Below are 19,739 nucleotides of genomic sequence, written 5' to 3' on the forward strand. Positions count from 1 at the left end.
TGCCCCATCCCTGGAAGTGTTCCAGGCCAGGTTGGATGGGGCTTTGGGCAACCTGGTGTAGTGGAAGGTATCCCTGCCCATGGCAGGGGGGTTGGAACTGGATGGTCTTTGAGGTCCCTTCCAACCCAAACCATTCTGTGACTCTGTGATTTTAAGTCATAATGGTTAAAAATCTATATTAAATGTGTTTAAGGGGCACGGCTTGACCTGCGTTGGCAGGTTGATGTAGCCATGTTTTTACTTTTGAAACGTGTCCGAGATCTGGAACAAATACGCAGAACTTCAGGTTGTCTTTTGTAATAAGCAAATAGCTTTAATTTGCTTCTCCAAAATCAGCCATGTTTGCTGTCTGTTGCTCGCTTTGTCTTAATTTATACCTTTTCCAACAATAGGTGAAATCATTGACCTCTTGTTCTTCTGTCGAACCGACATACAGAATCTTTTAGAAAACAGTAATTTTCTTCTTTTTGAGAAACCACTGAAGATGGGAAGGTCTTGGAGACCATAGAATTTGGGATTTGTCACAATAAAAGACTCACTTGACCTAACTGTAGCTGGTCGATACTTTATATTAATTGCTTCATGTCCAGCGTTTTCAGTTTGCCGTGTTGGGACATGTTGCTGCTGGGTTGGCTGGATGCTGATTTCTTGGAGTACCAAGCTGGAGTCCCGGGGAGCTGTGACTGCAGCGGTGCGCATTCCTCTGGGTACCCTGCTGTGTTTTCTTTGCAAGAAAACAGAATTTGGAATTCCCTTTGCCTTTGGGCTTGTGGCGTGGAAGCTTGAACAGATCCATAACCAGTTTGAAATGTATCCCACTCGGTGGGCTTGGAGCACCTTTTCCAGGCTGTCCCGTTGGTAGAGCTCTTTCAGGTTTTGTTAAAAGATTAACTCCTCTTTCCTTTTTTTTTAATTTTTTTTTTTTTTTTGGCAGGTGCAAGACAAAAGTCTACCCCGATGAGCTGCCCAACACGAGCGTAGTGATCGTGTTTCACAACGAAGCCTGGAGCACTCTGCTTCGCACCGTGTACAGCGTCATAAACCGCTCGCCGCACCGCCTGCTTGCCGAAATCATCCTGGTGGACGACGCCAGTGAGAGGGGTAGGTTTCCGGAGGGAGGAATCCCGTTCTGCCTGCTTTTTTCCAGCACTGCAAGTGAGGATCCTGCAGAAAAGGCTGTGGAGTGTTGACTCCCTTCCGTTGGCACGGAGCCGGACCCGCGTCGAGCATCTCCAGTTGCTGCTGGGACCTGCAGCGGGTGGATGTGGGTGGGCATGGGCAGAGCTGATGCTGCTACTACTACCACTACTACTACTTCCAGGTAGGAACAGAGGTGAAGGTTGGTTATCAGGCTGTAAGTCGTACGTAGGGTGTCCCTATCCAGAATTTCGTGAGTGATTTTTTTGTTTGGTTTTTTTTTTTTTTTGCACTGGGGTTTATCATTTCATATTGCTGTAAAAGACAATCCCGTTTCACATCTCTGCCTCTCAGGAAACTCCTCAGGTTTTCCTGAATGTCCAGACGGAGCCAATTTCCTTGTTTCTTGTATTGGTGGTTCATTTCTTTGGGCTTTTTTCTTATTTATTGGTGGATGAGAAGCTCAATATGAGCCGGCAATGTGCTCTTGCGGCCCAGAAGGCCAACCGCATCCTGGGCTGCATCAAGAGGAGCGTGGCCAGCAGGTCAAGGGAGGTGATTCTGCCCCTCTACTCTGCCCTCGTGAGACCTCACCTGGAGTACTGCATCCAGTTCTGGAGCCCCCAACATAAGAAGGACATGGACCAGTTGGAGAGGGTCCAGAGGAGGGCCATGAAGATGATAGGAGGGCTGGAGCACCTTTCCTATGAGGACAGGCTGAAAGAGTTGGGGCTGTTCAGCCTGGAGAAGAAGAGGCTCCGGGGTGACCTTATAGCGGTCTTCCAGTACCTCAAGGGGGCCTACAGGAAAGATGGGGAGAGGCTGTTCAGGAGGGCCTGTTGTGATAGGACAAGAGGTAATGGTTTTAAAATAGAGGGAGGTAGATTCAGGTTGGATATTAGGAAAAAATTTTTTACCATAAGAGTTGTAGAACACTGGAACAGGTTGCCCAGAGAGGTGGTGGATGCTCCATCCCTGGAGACGTTCAAGGCCAGGTTGGATGAGGCCCTGAGCAACCTGATCTAGTTGGAGATATCCCTGTTCCTTGCAGGGGGGTTGGACTAGATGACCTTTGAAGGTCCCTTCCAGCCCTAACCATTCTATGATTCTATGATTTATTTGGCGGTTCTCTGTGCCAGAAGGTCGAGGAAGACTTTAGCCCAAGTAACTACGATTTTTCCTAAAAGCAAGGTGTTGGATTCCTAGAGGGCTCAGATGGTGCAATTCATCCAAAATAGCCATGTTTGTATTTAACCATAGACAAATTAGTGAAAGTGTCATCATTTCGCACTCGCTATTGATTGCTGGTTTGTTCCAAGGAAGCTGGTAGTGACTCAGTTAAAGTTTCTGTGACATTTTCATAAGATGCCTGGGCAGATCTGGGGGGAGTGTATGGGCTGTTTTCCTCGGAATGCCGAGCACGACGCATCAACTCCACAGTTGTATTTGGAGTCCTTGGTGGCTGCTGAACTGAGCTAAAAATGATGTGTTTCTTCTGGTTTATTGTTTTAATTTTTTTTTTTCCCAATTATCTTTGGCAGAGTTTTTGAAGGCCTCGTTAGAGAATTACGTGAAAAATCTGGAAGTCTCCGTCAAAATCATTCGGATGGAGCAGAGGTCGGGACTGATCCGTGCGCGGCTCCGAGGGGCAGCAGCTTCCAAAGGGCAGGTGATCACCTTCCTGGACGCGCACTGCGAGTGCACCCTGGGCTGGCTGGAGCCGCTGCTGGCCAGGATCAAGGAGGACAGGTGAGGGTGGCCGTGGGAACGGCCTCCTGCCTCTGACCGTCCCGCGGCTTCACCGCGCTGCCAAAAAACACAAGAGAGAACAATTCATTAACCTGAAAATGAAGATGTTTTTATTTTTAAGAAATTTATCAGGATGATAGAGTTTTCCCTAATACTCGTATCACAATGGAATCTCTAAATTAATAGAATCATAGAGTCATGGAATGGTTTGGGTTGGAAGGGACCTCATAGATCATCCAGTTCCAACCCCCCTGCCATGGGCAGGGACACCCTCCTCTACACCAGGTTGCTCAAAGCCCCATCCAACCTGGCCTTGAACACTTCCAGGGATGGGGCAGCGACAGCTTCTCTGGGCAACCTGTGCCAGTGCCTCACCACCCTCTGAGTGAAGAATTTCTTCCTTAGATCTAATCTAAACGTATGATAAGCTTTTGGTTTTTGATCCTTGCAGCAGGATTGTCGTTGACGGTAGGAAGAATCACTCCGGTAACAGTGGCAGCTGGTGCCATTCCATGCCACTGGGTTGGGTGTCTCCCACACTGGTGGTCAGCTCCTGCCCTGCTTTTAGCCAGGCAGGGCTTTTGTCCGTGCGACCTCCACTGCTCCCTGAAATTTGCACTCTTTTTAAAAAAAAAAAATCTCTTTTTCTCCCTTTTTTTCCCCTTTTTCCTCCTGTTTTTTTTTTCATTTTTTTCCCTTTTTTTCCCCTTTCCCCTCCATTTATTCTTTTTCACCCCTGTATTTTTTTGCCTTTCCCCCTGTTTTTTTCCCTTGCTCCCCCCAATTTTTCCCTTCCCCTGTTTTTTTTCATTTTTCCTTTTCCCCTCTGTCTTTTTCCCTTTTTCCCCCTCTCTTTTTCCTTTTTCCCCTCTCTTTTTCCCTTTTTCCCCCTCTCTTTTTCCCTTTTTTCCCCTCTCTTTTTCCCTTTTTTCCCCTCTCTTTTTCCTTTTTTTCCCCTCTCTTTTTCCCTTTTTTCCCCTCTGTCTTTTTCCCTTTTTTCCCCTCTGTCTTTTTCCCTTTTTTCCCCTCTGTCTTTTTCCCTTTTTTCCCCTCTGTCTTTTTCCCCTTTTTTCCCCTCTGTCTTTTTCCCTTTTTTCCCTCTGTCTTTTTCCCTTTTTTTCCCTCTGTCTTTTTCCCTTTTTTCCCCTCTGGCTTTTTCCCTTTTTTCCCCTCTGTCTTTTTCCCTTTTCTTCCCCTCTGTCTTTTTCCCTTTTTTCCCCTCTGTCTTTTTCCCCTTTTTCCCCCTCCGTCTTTTTCCCCTTTTTCCCCCTCCGTCTTTTTCCCCTTTTTCCCCCTCCGTCTTTTTCGCCCTTTTTCCCCCTCCGTCTTTTTCCCCTTTTTTCCCCTCTGTCTTTTTCCCCTTTTTTCCCCCTCTGTCTTTTTCCCCCTTTTTCCCCTCTGTCTTTTTCCCCTTTTTTCCCCTCGTCTTTTTCCCCTTTTTTCCCCTCGTCTTTTTCCCCTTTTTCCCCTCTGTCTTTTTCCCCTTTTTCCCCCTCCGTCTTTTTCGCCCTTTTTCCCCCTCCGTCTTTTTCGCCCTTTTTCCCCCTCCGTCTTTTTCGCCCTTTTTCCCCCTCTGTCTTTTTCCCCTTTTTTCCCCCTCTGTCTTTTTCCCTTTTTTCCCCCTCTGTCTTTTTCCCTTTTTTCCCCCTCCGTCTTTTTCGCCCTTTTTCCCCCTCCTCCATTTTGTTCTTTTTTTCTCCTTTTTTCCCCACTTTTTTTTTCAGTAGACAATGCAGTTTCCCCTTTTTCATGCCCTGCAGGTGAGACCCATGACGGTGCTGTCCTCCCAGGCAGGGTTGCAGCAGCCGAGGTCGTTGGGCAGCACCCCCGTTCCTGAGCACCCACATGGGCGATGGGATTTATTCTCCTTTCCGAAGGGCCTTCCAAGTGCTCCGCGAGACGAGCGTGCTGTTCCCCCTGCATGGAGTGGCGGTGAATGGCTTTTATGCAGAAAAAAAGCCTCAAAATAAGCGCGACCTTCAGCATTACTAACATGAAAAAATGCTTTGTTTTTGAAAAAGCCAATTTTTTCTTTTCTTCCAGGAAAACTGTCGTCTGCCCGATCATTGACGTGATCAGTGACGACACGTTTGAATACATGGCTGGGTCTGATATGACTTATGGAGGGTTTAACTGGAAGCTTAACTTCCGCTGGTATCCGGTTCCCCAGAGAGAGATGGACAGGAGGAAAGGAGACAGGACCCTGCCTGTAAGGTAAGGAGAGGGAGTCACCAGTACCACAGTGTTTGATCTATGTCTACGTGTTTATGGAGATAATAATCTGAATAGCTAAGATTGTTCTGTGTATGGGAGAAGCCACATCAGATAGTCGTGGCACACTCCTCAGGGCAGGGAAAACCAAAGATCTGACCCATCATCGATCCTGCAACGTAGTTATCAGAGCTGAGAAAACTCATATCTTCTTTTCAACATTGAGTAATTTAAAATACTGCCTGCTTTTGAAGTTCCCTCCCTGTTTGTTTTCTGCAAATGGCCCGGTGACCTTGTGTTTACAGATGTTACTGTTTTTTTCATAATTTAAGGCAAATATTGGAACATATTTCTGACAGACAAATTTTTGAACGTTGAACCCAAGTATTCAGTTATAGTGATTTGCGCTTAAAATGCATGTTTTTATTGCCTAGAAAATAAAATTGATGACCGTGCACACCGAGTCAAAAATGATCTAAGAGTATGTCCTGAATTCCCATAATCGTTCCTGACCTCTTTCATTTAATTGCTCAAACCAAGGACTGTAACGAAACCTCTAGAAAAATTTCAAACGAAGCTGAAACGGAGCAAATTGAATAAATTACTTGCGATGGGTTATTTGCTCAGCTCTAATAGCTTCTGCGGTCTTCACAAAAAGTTTTTAAAAAAAAAAAAATTAAGAGAAAAAAGCTTTCCCGAGTGGGTGTAATGGTTCCAAAGCTGTCTGAGAGGCATGATGAAGTGGACAGAATTGCAGTCCTGCATCCCCTGGTTGTGCCCAACAGGCAGATAAAGGGAGAGCCGAGCGAGGGGCAGCGGGCACAGCTGTGCCAAGCGCTTCCAGGTACGGCAGCGGGGGGGCTGAGAAGAGCCTTTCAAAATCACTTGTGCCCGAAAAGGGCCCACATCGGTCCCTTTATGTCCTTCCAAGCCTGGAGTCAGGGAAGGGCTGGATTTTCTTTTAGATTGTGTTCTCAGGAGGTGATCTCGGGAAGAGCAAGCAGGTCCCCGGGAGCAGGAGCAGACTCTGGCGTTAGCAGAGGGGGGATGAAGCTGTTTCTAAGTCCAGAGAACTGCTTTTCTCCTGGTGTACAGCATTAGTGCTCAGCTGTGAAGTCTGCCAGCAGCTGTTTCATTAAAGCTGAGGTACGCCTTAAAATTGGTACTTAATTATCCTAACGAGCTGCAGAGCCTGGTGCTGTGGCACGTGCTGGGCTCTGCTTCTCCTGTGTCTCGCATCCAAGTCAGCTCACAGGCACAGGGAGTTCTCAAAGAAATGCAAGTCCCAGTTCTTATTTCCTTATCTTAATCCGAATCAGACATGTAACTCGCTCTTAAAATTATGAAAACAACAAAAAAAATACTTTCCTCCCTCCTCCCCCAAATCTTTTAGCCTGGGCTTGTGGGGATTCTCCTGGGTGCTGGTGAGCAGAGCGGGGCCGAAGGAGTCGGAGGTTCATGCCAAGCGCCGTCATTGCCACTTGCACAAGTGCTTTAGGGTGAGGAGGTGGCTCTGGGGGTGTGTGATTGTGCTGGCTCAAAACCCAAGTGTCAGCTTTGAGACATATGGATGCCCTTGCTGACCACGGAGCGGAGGCGTGGAGCTGCCCGGGTGTAACAGCCTTCCTGTAGGAAACCCATCAATGAGCCATCAGCTGCTCTCGGCGCTGGCTGGCACTGCCATGTGCTCCGAGGAGTCTGGCACACAACTGCCACCTCTGTGTCCACAGAGAAAAAGCGTAGTGCTTCATTGAAGTTAAGAGTACTTTTGGCAGCTGCTGCTACCCAAATATTCAAAAAATGGGGGACATAATAATAAACGGAAAGCCTAACCCATACCAAAAATATAGAAAGAAATTGGTGAGTTGACGTGTTTTGTTTCATGTTGCTTTCCTCATTCTGTAACATTATTTCAGTCCCATGTAGATTGAATATTCAATATTCTTTATTCACGTTTTCTTTGTGATAAACGAACAAGTATAGAACACAAACATTCCATGTTTGTTTGCATGCATGCCTAACATAACTGTTACACTCAAATTTTGCTTTTTGTTACTTTAAAAATCCACGGAATTGACAAAAATTTTACTCAAAATCTGCATTTTCCGTAACACCAACGATACATTCCTACTTTTGCATCATGAAGATTTAAAATCACAACGCATACATTTTCAACCTGTGAGTTACTTTATATACAGCTTATTAATTTATGTCTAATACATATTATTGTAGAAGTATTTTGATGGGAAAGACCAGTGTAGCTTACTGCTGAGAGCTCACGAGTCGGTGTGAACGTCCCACGGGCCCCACTGGGACCATTAACCCCCGTGGAGTTAAAGGCAGGTGGTCCTGTGCTCTCAGAAGAGGGTTCCCAATTCCTCCCAGTCCGAGGCTGTGAAAGGCTGCTGGCTTGTTTGCCCAAGGAGGTAAATGAACTGCTAAATTCCTGCGTTAGGTACTTGAGTCAACTGAAATATCTGCCTTTGCTGGAATCTCTAGATTTAGTGGGAAAAGGTTAATTAATTCAGTGGCTGCTATAAAAGCCCCACGGCTCGTTGTCACGCCGTGCAGCTGCAGGAGCTTTCCCTGTTCGCAGAGTTGGGCTGTTGGTCGTGGTTTTGGCAAACAGAGCGGCGGGGGGTTGGCAGGTGCCTCTCCTGCTAACCAGAGATGCCATGGACAGGCTGGGAGCTGTACATGGATGCTATTCCTGCTCTTCTCACGCTGGTCCCTACCGCTTTTGCCCCTCGTTTTCTTCTTCTGGTTCTTGTCCCCCAGCCTGACATCCCTTCTCTTGTTCTCCTTTTCTTCTCCCCTCGTCTGGCTTTCTCTCGGGTCAGCCAACATCGCTGACCTTTCCCAGAATAGTCGGAAATGGTGACTCTTTCCCAAAGAATCGCAGGTTTTGCAAAGGTAGCAAAAGCCTTTCCAGTCTGCAGATGGTCCTGGTTTGAAGCTGGCAGCTGAGGATGGGCACCTGGGCACCGGGCAGCCGGTCATGCCACCTCCGCCACGACCCACTCTCAGTACTCCCTGTCCTGGGGGAAGAGAGGATAGAGCCCAGTGGTCATCAGATACTGGGATTTCTTGTTGTTTTTTTTTGTTTTTTTTTTTTTAAAGTACTTACAATTTTTTTACACATGCAATGATGAGGAGCAAAAGTAACATCAGGGAGCTTTGAGGTCACGAGGTGTCTTCACTGGGACTGAAACTATAAAGTGAGAACAGGAAGGGGACATTTAGAAGAAACCCCTGAAGAAAAGATTGTTCCTGGAGACAGAGCTGTTCAAGACAGGTATTTCATTCCATGAGGTTCACTAGGATCAGTCAAAACATACTTTTTTTTGGATGTATTTGCAGAAATCATGTAGGAACTGTGGCTTTGGGTGCAAACGTTACCTGAGCCGTGGAGCTCTCAGGGGCACGTTCGTTGCTCGGAAGGTTCAGCAACCCCTGAGGACTCGTGTCGATGGGTATTTATGTATTTTCTTCTGTTTGAATAGCTATTTGAAGGCTGTTCATTGCTGTTCTGATCCACCTCAGGAATTTATCTTGTTTCCATAACTTCCACTGACTGTCACGGGAGCGACCTCTGGCTTGGTAAACTTTGTGGATGGTCAGACCTTGTCAAAATGTGTTGTTTGAAGTGCAAAGCCCATTTCTTTTCTCTCTGGGAGCAAAACCTGGGCGGTTGCCCTGGGCAGAGGTGGAGCTTAAAGCTAAAGGTTCCTGCAGATGGCTGGGAGATGTGGGTAGATTGGGGAATTATGGAAACACAGAACTCTGGGCTGTGCAGATCCTTCTCCAGTGCACCCCGCTTCAGTGGTGAACATCCACGGGTAGTGCCCACCGAGGCCCATGGTCTTGCTAAACCTTTCCTCCTTCTTTTTCCACTGAAAAATCCTTGCAGAACATCCTTTGTCTTTAAGTGAACTCATTTCTCCTTCTGTGATTTTGCCTGTGGCAAGAGAAAACTTGTCTGCGCTCAGATCGGATTACAGACATCTTGTCTTCTTGCATCTACAATATTAAAAACATGAATTGTTTCTGTGCTGGGCATTTACAGTCTCTGCACAACACATTTCGATGGATATTTCCATACTCGCCCTGAATTTTTTAAGCCGAAGGCACTCCAGGCTAATATTATAAACACTAAAAAAATATATTTTGTTCCAGAAAAATCTTTCCTCAAGTATAAATCAGTTATTGAGAGGAAAAGTACAAGATCAAATATTAGCGCATATTTTATTTATATTCTTCTTCTTCTGGCTGATTAAACTGAGAGTCGACTGCAATTCCTACTGCCTGGGTGATGGACAGCAGCGTTGGAAACTGGTGTAAAAGTCTTCTTCCAGGCTGGATGAACAGTGGGCTCAGTCGGTCGTGGTGTTGCCCCCGTGACGGTCGGACCCCTTGGAGCGGGTGCACAGGATGGGGAGGCTGGGGGGCAAGGGCCAAGGGGGTGTTACGTGGCTTTGGGGAGCTCCCAGCCCAGGGACCTGACCCGAGCATCCCTGGCAGGGTCTGGGGTCTCCGTGGGAGCGGCTCCATGCCAGCCCCCCTCGCTTCTCCTCCCCGGCATGGCATGCTGGGTGGCTTTGGGGGGCCAGGGAGTGCAGCACATCAGAGTTTCTGAGACCCCTTGTGCTGTGTAGCTCCTCTTCTGGGAATTTAAAAGTGTGGATTCAGAGGAATGGGAATCCTCCTTGCTGCAAATAGTTACGGGAAGGAGAAGCAGACCTTGTCTGCAAAATAAAATTAAAAGTGGGTTTGAATGGTGATTAGAGTCAATCATGGCATAATACCGTAGTTGTTAGTATGACTCCACGTAGGCAAAATACAGCTAGTAGGTGCAAAGCTGAGAAAAAACCTGCAGGAACCCTTACTCTTTCTAAAATCACTGTTTCAGCAGTTTTTGCAGTGAGAGCTCCGCAGATCTGTGTGTGTAACATTACATTTGCATAACAGAGAGTAGCCCTGCCTGCCGGATCCGGATCCGCTCGTTCGAGATTCCGTGGCACACAGTGATGCGTGGTTACTTACATTTTACCCCATGGAACTCGGCTCTCCCCTTTGCAGTCAGCGAGTTATTAGGGAAACGCTGTTTGTTTCGTGTAGACAGTTGCTGATGACATTTCAGAAGGATCCAGACCCGTGTGTGTGAGTCAATCAAAAATCGCTCAAGACTGAATCCTTGCCAGACTGGGAAGTTTCACCCCATTCAATCAAAGGCTGTCTTCCTCCAGGGAGAGGGAGGAGGAAGGAGAAGAGGCAGAGGGTGAGGGTTTCTGTTGCAGACAGGAGAGGGGATGGTTTTGTGTGTCTGAAACCTCACTTTGGTAAGGTGGGTGGGGATGGGGGGAGCTGGGTTTGCTCGTGCAGCGCTGGGCACAGGCTCGTGGAAATGCCTGTGGATCGCCGAGAGTCCGACAGGAGCTGGGGGGTGTTGGGTGGGTCAGTAAACCAAGCGCTGACCTGGCTTTTGGTGTCGGTGTCAGCAGTTTTCCATAGACTTACACAGTTTCTAGGTCACAGGAATTTATTTTAAATACCATATTTTTGCATTGGTAGGAATCTGGCACAGTGGGGGGGGTTCAGCTAATTAGTGTCACATGGAGGGCAAACAAAAGCTACTCAAGGAAGATGTGGCCAGCAGGTCCAGGGAGGGGATTCTGCCCCTCTGCTCTGCTCTCGTGAGACATCCCCCTGCAGTGCTGTGTTCAGCTCTGGGGTCCCCAACATCAGAAGGACAACTTGGTGGTCTTGAAGGTCCCTTCCAACCCAAACCATTCGCAGATTCTATGGTAAGATCTGAGAAACGCCCAAGCAATTCAGGTTCTGGCACCCACGAAGCCCCTCTTCCAGCTTCTTCCTGCATTACACATGAAGTGTTCTGTTGCTCTTAACTTGCTGGTCGGAAAAATTCCCGGAGCTTGGTTTATATTGGTGTTTGCCAAAGACCATCTCCCAACACACGAGCTGTCGTGGAAGCTGAGCTTTAGGCAGGCAGCAGTGCTGGTGCTGGGAACGTCGTGCTGGCACGAGTTCAGGGAGCAGAGGCTGGTGTCCCATCCGACTGCTCATTATCGGATGTTCCGAGCAGTGTTCACCAGCAGTTTACTAAAGAAAATAACTGAAGGAATGAGTTCATTTTGTGATGAATCCCTTGCGGACAGGCCATGGTTACTGGCGTGTCTACGTGTGGTTGTACACGTACGCGTTGGGTCACGTCTTTTTGGAACCTCATCTCACCTGCTTTGCAGCTGGTTCTGAAGCTGAGGACAGGAGTGTGGCTGAGACTTGACCGCCAAAGCTTGATCTGCAGCCACAGTAACGTGCCCAGAGGTCCTCCCCGCCTGCGGGGAAGTGGGACATCTTTACACAAGGAGAAGTTGCACTCTGGCTGGATTTGCCTGTTGTAAGGGTTTCTAATCCCATTAAGAGAGGTTACGCCTGGGAATTTTATCCATGTTTAGCCTCCCACTAAGGCAGAGCTGAGGCATTAAACTCTCTTTGTTAAGCATCTCTGGGGTCCCCAACACAAGAAGGACAAGGAGCTGCTGGAGTGAGTCCAGAGGAGGCCACGAAGATGCTCTGAGGGCTGGAGCACCTCTGCTATGGAGACAGGCTGAGAGAGTTGGGGCTGTTCAGCCTGGAGAAGAGAAGGCTCCGGGGTGACCTTATTGCAGCCTTCCAGTACCTAAAGGGGCTACAGGAAAGCTGGAGAGGGACTTTGGACAAGGGTGTGTAGTGACAGGACGCGGGGCAATGGCTTTAAACTGAAAGAGGGGAGATTTAGATTAGATCTAAGGAAGGAATTCTTCCCTTTGAGGGTGGTGAGGCACTGGCACAGGTTGCCCAGAGAAGCTGCGGCTGCCCCATCCCTGGAAGTGTTCAAGGCCAGGTTGGATGGGGCTTTGAGCAGCCTGGTGTAGTGGAGGGTGTCCCTGCCTGTGGCAGGGGGGTTGGAACTGGATGATCTTTGAGGTCCCTCCCAACCCAAACCATTCTGTGGTTCTATGATTCTATCTCAGATTGGGTTTGAATTGCTGTTCTGGGTGCAGAAGGCCGAAATTCCATCCACTTTACCATCACAATGCTCCTGAAATAATAACCTGTGGCGATGCGATTGTGCGGGCGGGAGGCAATCCCGCGGGTCTCGCCCGGGCAGCGCTCCCGTCGGCTCTGGGGGGGCTCTGCCCGGCAGGTGGGCGCACGCAGCACGCACTCCCAACGTGGTCTTATTGCCAGTAGTTTGTATTTAAGTTGCTGTGCATAGAATATATTTATAGTCAAAATGTCTGAGGTAGTGAAATGTACTGTAGTGTCAATAAATTCCACAGTGTCTTTCAAAAGGTATTTTTTCTTTTCTTTTTCCTCTTTTTTTTTTTTTTTTCTTCTGTTTGTTTTCAACTAGGACCCCTACTATGGCTGGTGGCCTATTTTCTATTGACAGAAACTACTTTGAAGAGATAGGAACTTACGATGCAGGAATGGATATCTGGGGTGGCGAGAATCTTGAAATGTCTTTTAGGGTAATTGCCGTTTTCCTTCATTTTCTGTCGACAAACACAGTTGTGCTGTAACGGGTCCTGCGCCGCGGACAGGGCGCTTCTGCTTTAGCTGTCATGCAAGTCATGGGTTAATTTTAATTCTCAAAATGTGTGGGGATGCCTCGTTATAGTATTTCGGTCTTTTTTTAATTGCATGAAACATTTTATTATCGTTTGGAAATTTTTACACTTTCAAAACACTGTGTGTCTTAGTGATACCTTTGTAACAGAAACGAGGCTTCGTGTGAGCTAGTGCAAATGCTGACTGACGTAAACAAGATGTAAATTTGTATAGCATAAAAAAAATTCAAATATATGTTCGATGAGAAGTTTTTGAAAGTGTATGTCACTATGAACTTGCAAATTCTGGCTGGGATTTTTATTCTGCGTGAGAGCCGAGCGCGCGGAGAAATTTCGCATCCCTCAGAAAAGCGACTGTATTTCTGCTGGGGGATAGGGATGTTGCCCATGACAAGAATAAAATCTCTTTGAGGGAAGGGCATTTAGTAATTGCACTTTAGACATAAAGGAAAATTGGAAAATTGGGTCTTTGATAAGTCATTGTTAGAAAGGATGTTGAAAGTCATTTTGGGAATCTCTGATGTGTCACAGTTTATGCATTTTAAGTAAGTATGCAAAATAAACCCCGGTACACCTATTGAGTACCCATAGCAATCAGGAGGATATCCTTCTTTCCTTTTTTCCCCACTCTTTTGTCTTCAGCCAGGGCTGGTGGATGATTTTCTATTGACAGAAACTCTGAAGATTTTTGTGGAGCGGGTATTTCTAGAGAAGATCCACTGAGAATTGGAAAGTGCTTTCAGGCTGTTTTCTATAAACTATCATCATTCACTTACCCGTGACATACAACGGTAGAGTTACTTCTTCTGAGTGTTAATGTTTTAAATCAGTGGATTTTAACATTTTTTGGTGTATAGACCCCTAAAAACTTTCCTTGGATGTGTGTAGCCCCTATATAGGAACTTATTTTTGGCTTAAGCCTGTTAGGAAGCTCGTTCTTCCACGTCTTTAGAAGCGATCCCTGGAGCAGAGAGTGACTCGCACCGCTTTAGGGTGTTAAATACGTGCCTGTCTCCGACTAAATCCACATTATTACTACTGCTCATTTTACACCGAGTATCAGGGTGTGTGGTTTCTGTCGGATGAGGTGCACTGACCTCGTTGGAATGGTGAGATCAGAGCTGCTGGTGCACGCGGAGCCCTGGCAGAGGGAACCTCGAAGCTTGTTACCACTCACAGAAAGCCTTTTGCAGGAGAAATTTTGGGTCGTTCCTGTGGAAAGGTCTCCTCGTCATTAGTGAAGAGGCTGAAATACTTTATTCTCCCTTTGGAGGAACGCCGGGGTTTCATCATAAAAATGATAATCCCTGAAAAACCAATTCTGACGCAAAGGGACAAACAAGGCCATTTTTTAAGTCCTCATTGGAGAACACACGGAAGCTGATTCTCCATGGGCACCTTTTGGCAGTGGCTGGTTTTGTTAACAGAGGGACAAATATTGATAATTTTTCTGTCAGACTTTGTAAGCACGACAGAATAAAATAATATACAATTCCACGACTTTTTCCCACTCCCTGGTGTCATAGATTCATTTTGGCAGAAAGTGTTTGATCTTCTGCGGAGAGCAGCATGTGAGCGTGTACTCAGCTTCCAGCACCTGCTGAAGGAATGCCCTAAATGGGATATTGGTAATGCAGACTCTTGCTCCAGTAATGCTAATATATTTTGGAAAACCTTTCCTGAGAAGTTTAGCAATTTTAATTGGGGATGTTCTGTCTTCATCCTGTGCTGTTCTGCTCTAGCTCTTGGCAGCTGTGTGGGCAAATCATTGGGGTTCCTGGCACGGATCAGCCAGTGCCTGGTCAGGATGCTTTGGGATTGGCATCATGTGTAGTGCAGGTTGAGCTGATACCTCTGCCTTTGGTGCAGAGTCTCTCGTTCTGCTTCCTGGGCACTTCTATAATTCATATAATCTGTATATAATAATACTTGGAATTTTTGTTAATTTTTTCCCCCTCCTCTAAATAATCAGTGCTCGAGTCCTGTTTCAAACTGGACTTGAATTCTATTCAATGCTTACGTGAGTAAGCCAGCGATGGGCTTAATTTATATAAATTTTGTGGGAATACTGTCATGAGATCTTACTTTCAGCTTTAAACTAGAAATCTCAATCCAAAATGTTTGGAAAGAGGAAGACCAACAGTAGCCGTGCTCTCCGCAGAACACCCTCGTGATAAAAGCAGGGAAGCAGCTCTGCTGTTACTCTTACTTTACTCATTAAGACTGAAGTGGGGGATCGAGGAGAAGGACACACATGAATTTTCTGATGGAACTCTTTGGACATCATATTAGAGAATGTTATTTTATGTCTTTGGAAGATTTCTCCCATTTAAACTTCAAGAAACATTACCAGCCTGGAAAGTGTGCATCAGCCTACTGAGAGGGCACGGTGTCAAGAATAGAAATAAAAGGATGTGCTTCCAGTGCCAGGAGATCACCGTGGAAATGCCAGGCAGCCACGTGGTGCTATTCTGTGGTATTTAGAGCCTTCGTCTGTAGAGAAAACCAACCAAATATCCAAGTACATCAGGTACGACTGGATCAATAAAATACCACGGCCTCTGCGTTTTAAAGCCTATCTGATGTAAAGCCTCTGCGGAGAATGGATGCCAAAGCGTGCCAGGGGGCTGGGGAGGTTCCTCCAGCAGCCGTCTTACAAACCTGCCATCATCCAGCAGGTTTCTGGAATATCTCACTGCGGTCAGGAAAACACTGAGGTCACATTTTGGCTTGGAAAATGACTTTAACAGGAGTCAGCTGTAAGGATGTTTGTAGAGCTCTGATTACACTAGATGTTTTTGCTGTCAAATGGGAGGGGGTTAGTTTTGGTGTTGGTCTGTATTCAGAAAAAAAAACCACATTTACCATATTTTTATTTATAGAATTCCTTAAATGGTTTTAATTATTTGTTAAATTCTGTGGTTTTTCCCCATTGGAGAATGCCCTGAAAAGTTGATAGCCAGAAAGGAGCTCACGTAGCTTTGGAAAGGGTATTAAACATAATCTGTTCATCAGAAGAAAAAGATTATTCTTTAGAATAATCCAAATAGGCCGAAGCAAGGCTGGAGAAAGCAAACACGTGCTCTGACAGCAGTGAGATGCTGTTTACTTGTGGTTTCCCAGCAGCTGGTGGGAACACAGAAGAGAGGATGTGGATGTGTCCGTGTGGATCTTCTAAGCGCTGTGATGTCTTAACACAGCCTCTGAAATTTCTGGATTTACTGTTGTAGGAGGTCTTGCAGTGAACAACCAAGGAGCAAAGACATTAAATTTAAGATACAGCTCGAATATTCATTTCATTATAGTTCATTTCATTATAGAGATCTTTGGTATTAGGGTTCTCAGGATTGTTTATTTTCGTGATCAATACTTACACATCACTGCCTAGCAAGAAACAAGTTTAACTCGTTTTAGCACGTAACTGTGCTTACATGGTAAGTTACTTTCTGTCTGCAGTGATCTTTGGGCATTTTTTTACCATAGCTTTGATCTGTGCATGTACACGAGAGATGTTTAATCATCAATAAACACACACGTGTACCAAAAGAATCACTTTATGTAATGAAATATTTTCTAAAATGAAGTAAATAGAATTATTGACATATAAAGCGTTTGCTTTCAATGTTTGTATCTCTGTAACCTGAGATTTTACTTTTCTTTTACTCTAAAGAGTATTATATTTCGTTTGGAATTAGCTTTATGTATTTGGCCGAAAAAGTAATTGGTGAGGATATTTTGCACCTGAGAATGAGGCAATAACCAGTAACGTGGAAGCGTTGTTTGTAAAACACCCCTCTACAGGGGTTGATTGCAGAAGCAGCTGAGCCAACATCAAAACTTAGGGAAGAGGAAAAAATCCTGACAGTGGGTTACACAGATCAGATGGAGTTTAATGCAGTCATTTTGTGCAATAACAGAAACAGCTTTAAAATGTCTGTCTAAATAATGGATGCCTGTATTTAAAAAGGGATAAATTATGTGGGCAAATACAAGCCTTAGTTTTAATCCCATGGCGTGGGACGTTTTGCCACAAACTTTGAAGGAATTAATATTTGTAAGCGAAAAGATAAATAGGGAATGGGTCAGTCTCGTGTGGGTTTATGAGAAGGTGAATTGTAACATGCTGGGTTTGACAGCTCGTTTTCCAGAGCAAGGAAATTTGGCAGAGCTGCTGGATCTGCTCTTCACCAAAGCGTTTCAATAAGGGACACCTGGGACATCATCTCCTGAGTCAGGAGAAGGGGGAGATGGAGAGGAGCTGGTGGGTGGGAGATGGGTAGTGCCAAAGGACGAGGTGTCAGGCTGGGGACAGGTTCTATCAGAGCTTCTGAATGGTAAAGTTGCAGCTGGGCGTTGTTTTTTTTTTTCACTAATTAACTTGTCACAAAAGGTGTGGAATAAACTCGTGGAACGTGCTGGGTTGGAAGATGCAGAGAGGGACTTGAAGTGTGATTGAGGTGCCACGGGTGGAAGAAAATCTGATTTTGGGGAGTTCATTCAGGTGGAAGGAGAAGAGCTGAACTTTGGAGGAGAGGGGATGGAGGAACCTTCAACCTTAAAAATTATGATGTGACAATAACTGGTTTATGAATAATTCAGTGTGAAAATTAGAAATTTTTTTTAATATGAACTACATCAATCTTGTACCAGAACCTTTGCAATCTGGTTGTCTTCAGTCCCTCGGTGCTTTTAGTCGCTGTCAGGGTCCTTATAGCCTGTGGTGATGGGTGGGAGGGCAGTGAAGTGGAATTTCGTGGGGCTGCGGTTCTCCCCTGCCCCCAACATCAGAGGGCTTGCAGAGGTTTGCCAAGGGCAGGTTTTGGTGGGTGGAAAGTCTCTGTTGGGTCTGGGGTGAGGCACTGTCTCCATTTGTTGTTCTTTTTCTGGGAAGGGAGCGCTAAGATGACTAGAAGGACTGTAGTAAAGCAATAATTCAGGAAATTGTTGCCACGTTATAAAAAAATTCAAGCATGTTGAAGGAAAGACACAATTCGTTGGAAACACCTGATTCTGAACCTATAGGATCAAGTAAATTATTTCCTTAGAAATCTTGCTGGATTTAAAAAAAAAAGGAAGAAAAACTGAAAAAGACTGCAATGAAAGTTAATAGCAGTTCCTGTCTAAAATTTTCGAAGTGTAACATGGAGCAGTCACCAGTGTCAGTGAAAAGGTTCTGAATTACCCGAGCGGAGGTGGTGTCTGCAAATGGCTCTTCAGTAGCAAAGTGTCGGGGACGATTCTGGTGTTCGCCGTAGCTGCGACGAAGGGCGATCAAACGCAGCACCGTAGTGCACCTTGTCTGTGTTGTGAGCAAATCTCTGGAATCCTCCAGTCCTTAACCATTACATGAACTTTGGGAAAGTAGTCGTTTTACCTGGGAATATTCAGGCAGGTTGATTTGTTTGGGTTTTTTAAATAATATTGGAAAGAGAAAAGTCTCTTTCTTCTGAGCAGGGTGCAGGTTCCTCCGCATTCCTATGACAACGGCGGTAGATAGCAGATTGTACCCAGGAGAGCCAAAAATGTGCTTTAAGAAACGTACAGGAACACACGTTTTAAAAATTGGTAGTGTGGGAGGAATTTCCTGCCAGGGAGAGGAGTCGGAGTGGGGGAGCAGGAGCATCCATGGAGGGGAAAGCTGGTCCTTAGGCAGAGACCATGGGTCAAGACACCTGAAAGTGCATGTGCTCATCACCGTCCTGGCCGGCGCGGTGCTCCTGGATGCTTTGTAGACCTCTCCGGAGCGTTCATTGCAGATTTCATGTGGGCTCCGTTCTTGGCAGAGCCACGTGCTCCTGGGCATCCACCAGCCTGAAGTTCCACCTCAGCTCACTCGTCGTTGCTGAGCTGCACAACACGAGATGTTGAACACGAGAGTTATTTTGATGTTGTCGTTGCTTATCCCAACAGAGCACATCACTTAGCATGCTAATGAAATTATATAAAAGGATTTAGCCCTAATTAAATAAAATCTGCATGGAGTTACTATGGTAACTGTTATGTGTGTGTGGAGGAGCTCTAATTACAAGACTGTACCAGTGTTGTGAGTTTAAAGCACCCAGAGGTTCTTAAACTCTGTGTTTTATTACCAGGAGATGTTGTAAATTTTAGTGCTGCCGTCTGCTTAGGAGGAGACCAGAGCAAAGGGTGGGATGAGCCTGAATGGGGAACTGGGCAGCTGGGGATATACCTTTGTTGATGCCAAAAGTGTCAGTGGACCTTAGTGAAGAGTGAATCCCAAGGATCTGGTGGTGTCTGGCACAACAACAAAGCTTTGTAACCGTGTAAGCATCGATGGAAATCGTCGTGTTGTTCACCCAGCTGCCTGTTATGCCTCCAGTTCTGCAAACTTGGACCATCAGCCTCCTCTAGCTTATTCTTCAGTTCTTTCCAGAGCCTGGAAAGACAGGAGACTGCGAAACAGTGGTTAATACCCAAACCAGTGTGTTTCATACCAAGACTAGTGATCTGACAGAAAAATACGTTGCTTCATTTAACAACAGGATGTTAAAGTTCAGGATTGTATGACTGTTTGTACTTGTATGGTCATCCCAAAGGCATTGAGCTTGCTCAGAGCGTAGATTTTGGCTCCAGCATTGGAAAGGGACAGTTTGCATCTAGGATGAGTTCATCAAATCTCTTTTATTTTTTTTTTTTTTATTTGATCACAGTGCTCACCAGTGTAGGAACCAAAGAACAGAACGCTTTGCATCTGTATTTCAGTTCTGTGGTTCCATGATGGACAGAGTACCTGTGCTTGCTGTCGCTGTCTGTGGTGTTAACCAAGATCTGTGACTTTGCTCAGGATGGTCATGGACATGATTCTGCTTTGAAAGATACACACATACGTACTATATATGTAAAAGTTTTTCTGTTTCTTTAAATGTTAAGAAACCCTGGAAAATTCAAATGCACAGATAACATCCACACCCTACACATGGTCCACTCTAGGATGACACCTTTCTAAGAGCGTGGTTTGTGTATGTTTGTGTTGTAAGGACACAGCAC

The 19,739-nt window shown here is 45.8% G+C and overlaps 1 protein-coding gene across 5 annotated transcripts in view; it reads left to right on the forward strand.

Moving 5' to 3' along the window:
- The window catches only part of GALNT13 (polypeptide N-acetylgalactosaminyltransferase 13), a 116,579-nt gene that overhangs the window by 60,951 nt on the left and 35,889 nt on the right, over window positions 1-19,739 (forward strand). For all 5 annotated transcript variants that reach the window (XM_086615433.1, XM_086615435.1, XM_086615431.1 and 2 more), the window contains exons 3-6: window positions 935-1,101; window positions 2,679-2,886; window positions 4,930-5,100; window positions 12,515-12,632. In XM_086615433.1, coding sequence (XP_086471559.1) covers window positions 935-1,101; window positions 2,679-2,886; window positions 4,930-5,100; window positions 12,515-12,632 — 664 coding nt within the window. The remainder of the gene's footprint in view (window positions 1-934; window positions 1,102-2,678; window positions 2,887-4,929; window positions 5,101-12,514; window positions 12,633-19,739) is intronic.

This window comes from Tauraco erythrolophus, chromosome 8 (genome assembly GCF_009769465.1).
Source record: "Tauraco erythrolophus isolate bTauEry1 chromosome 8, bTauEry1.pri, whole genome shotgun sequence".
NCBI classification, from domain to species: Eukaryota; Metazoa; Chordata; class Aves; order Musophagiformes; family Musophagidae; genus Tauraco; species Tauraco erythrolophus.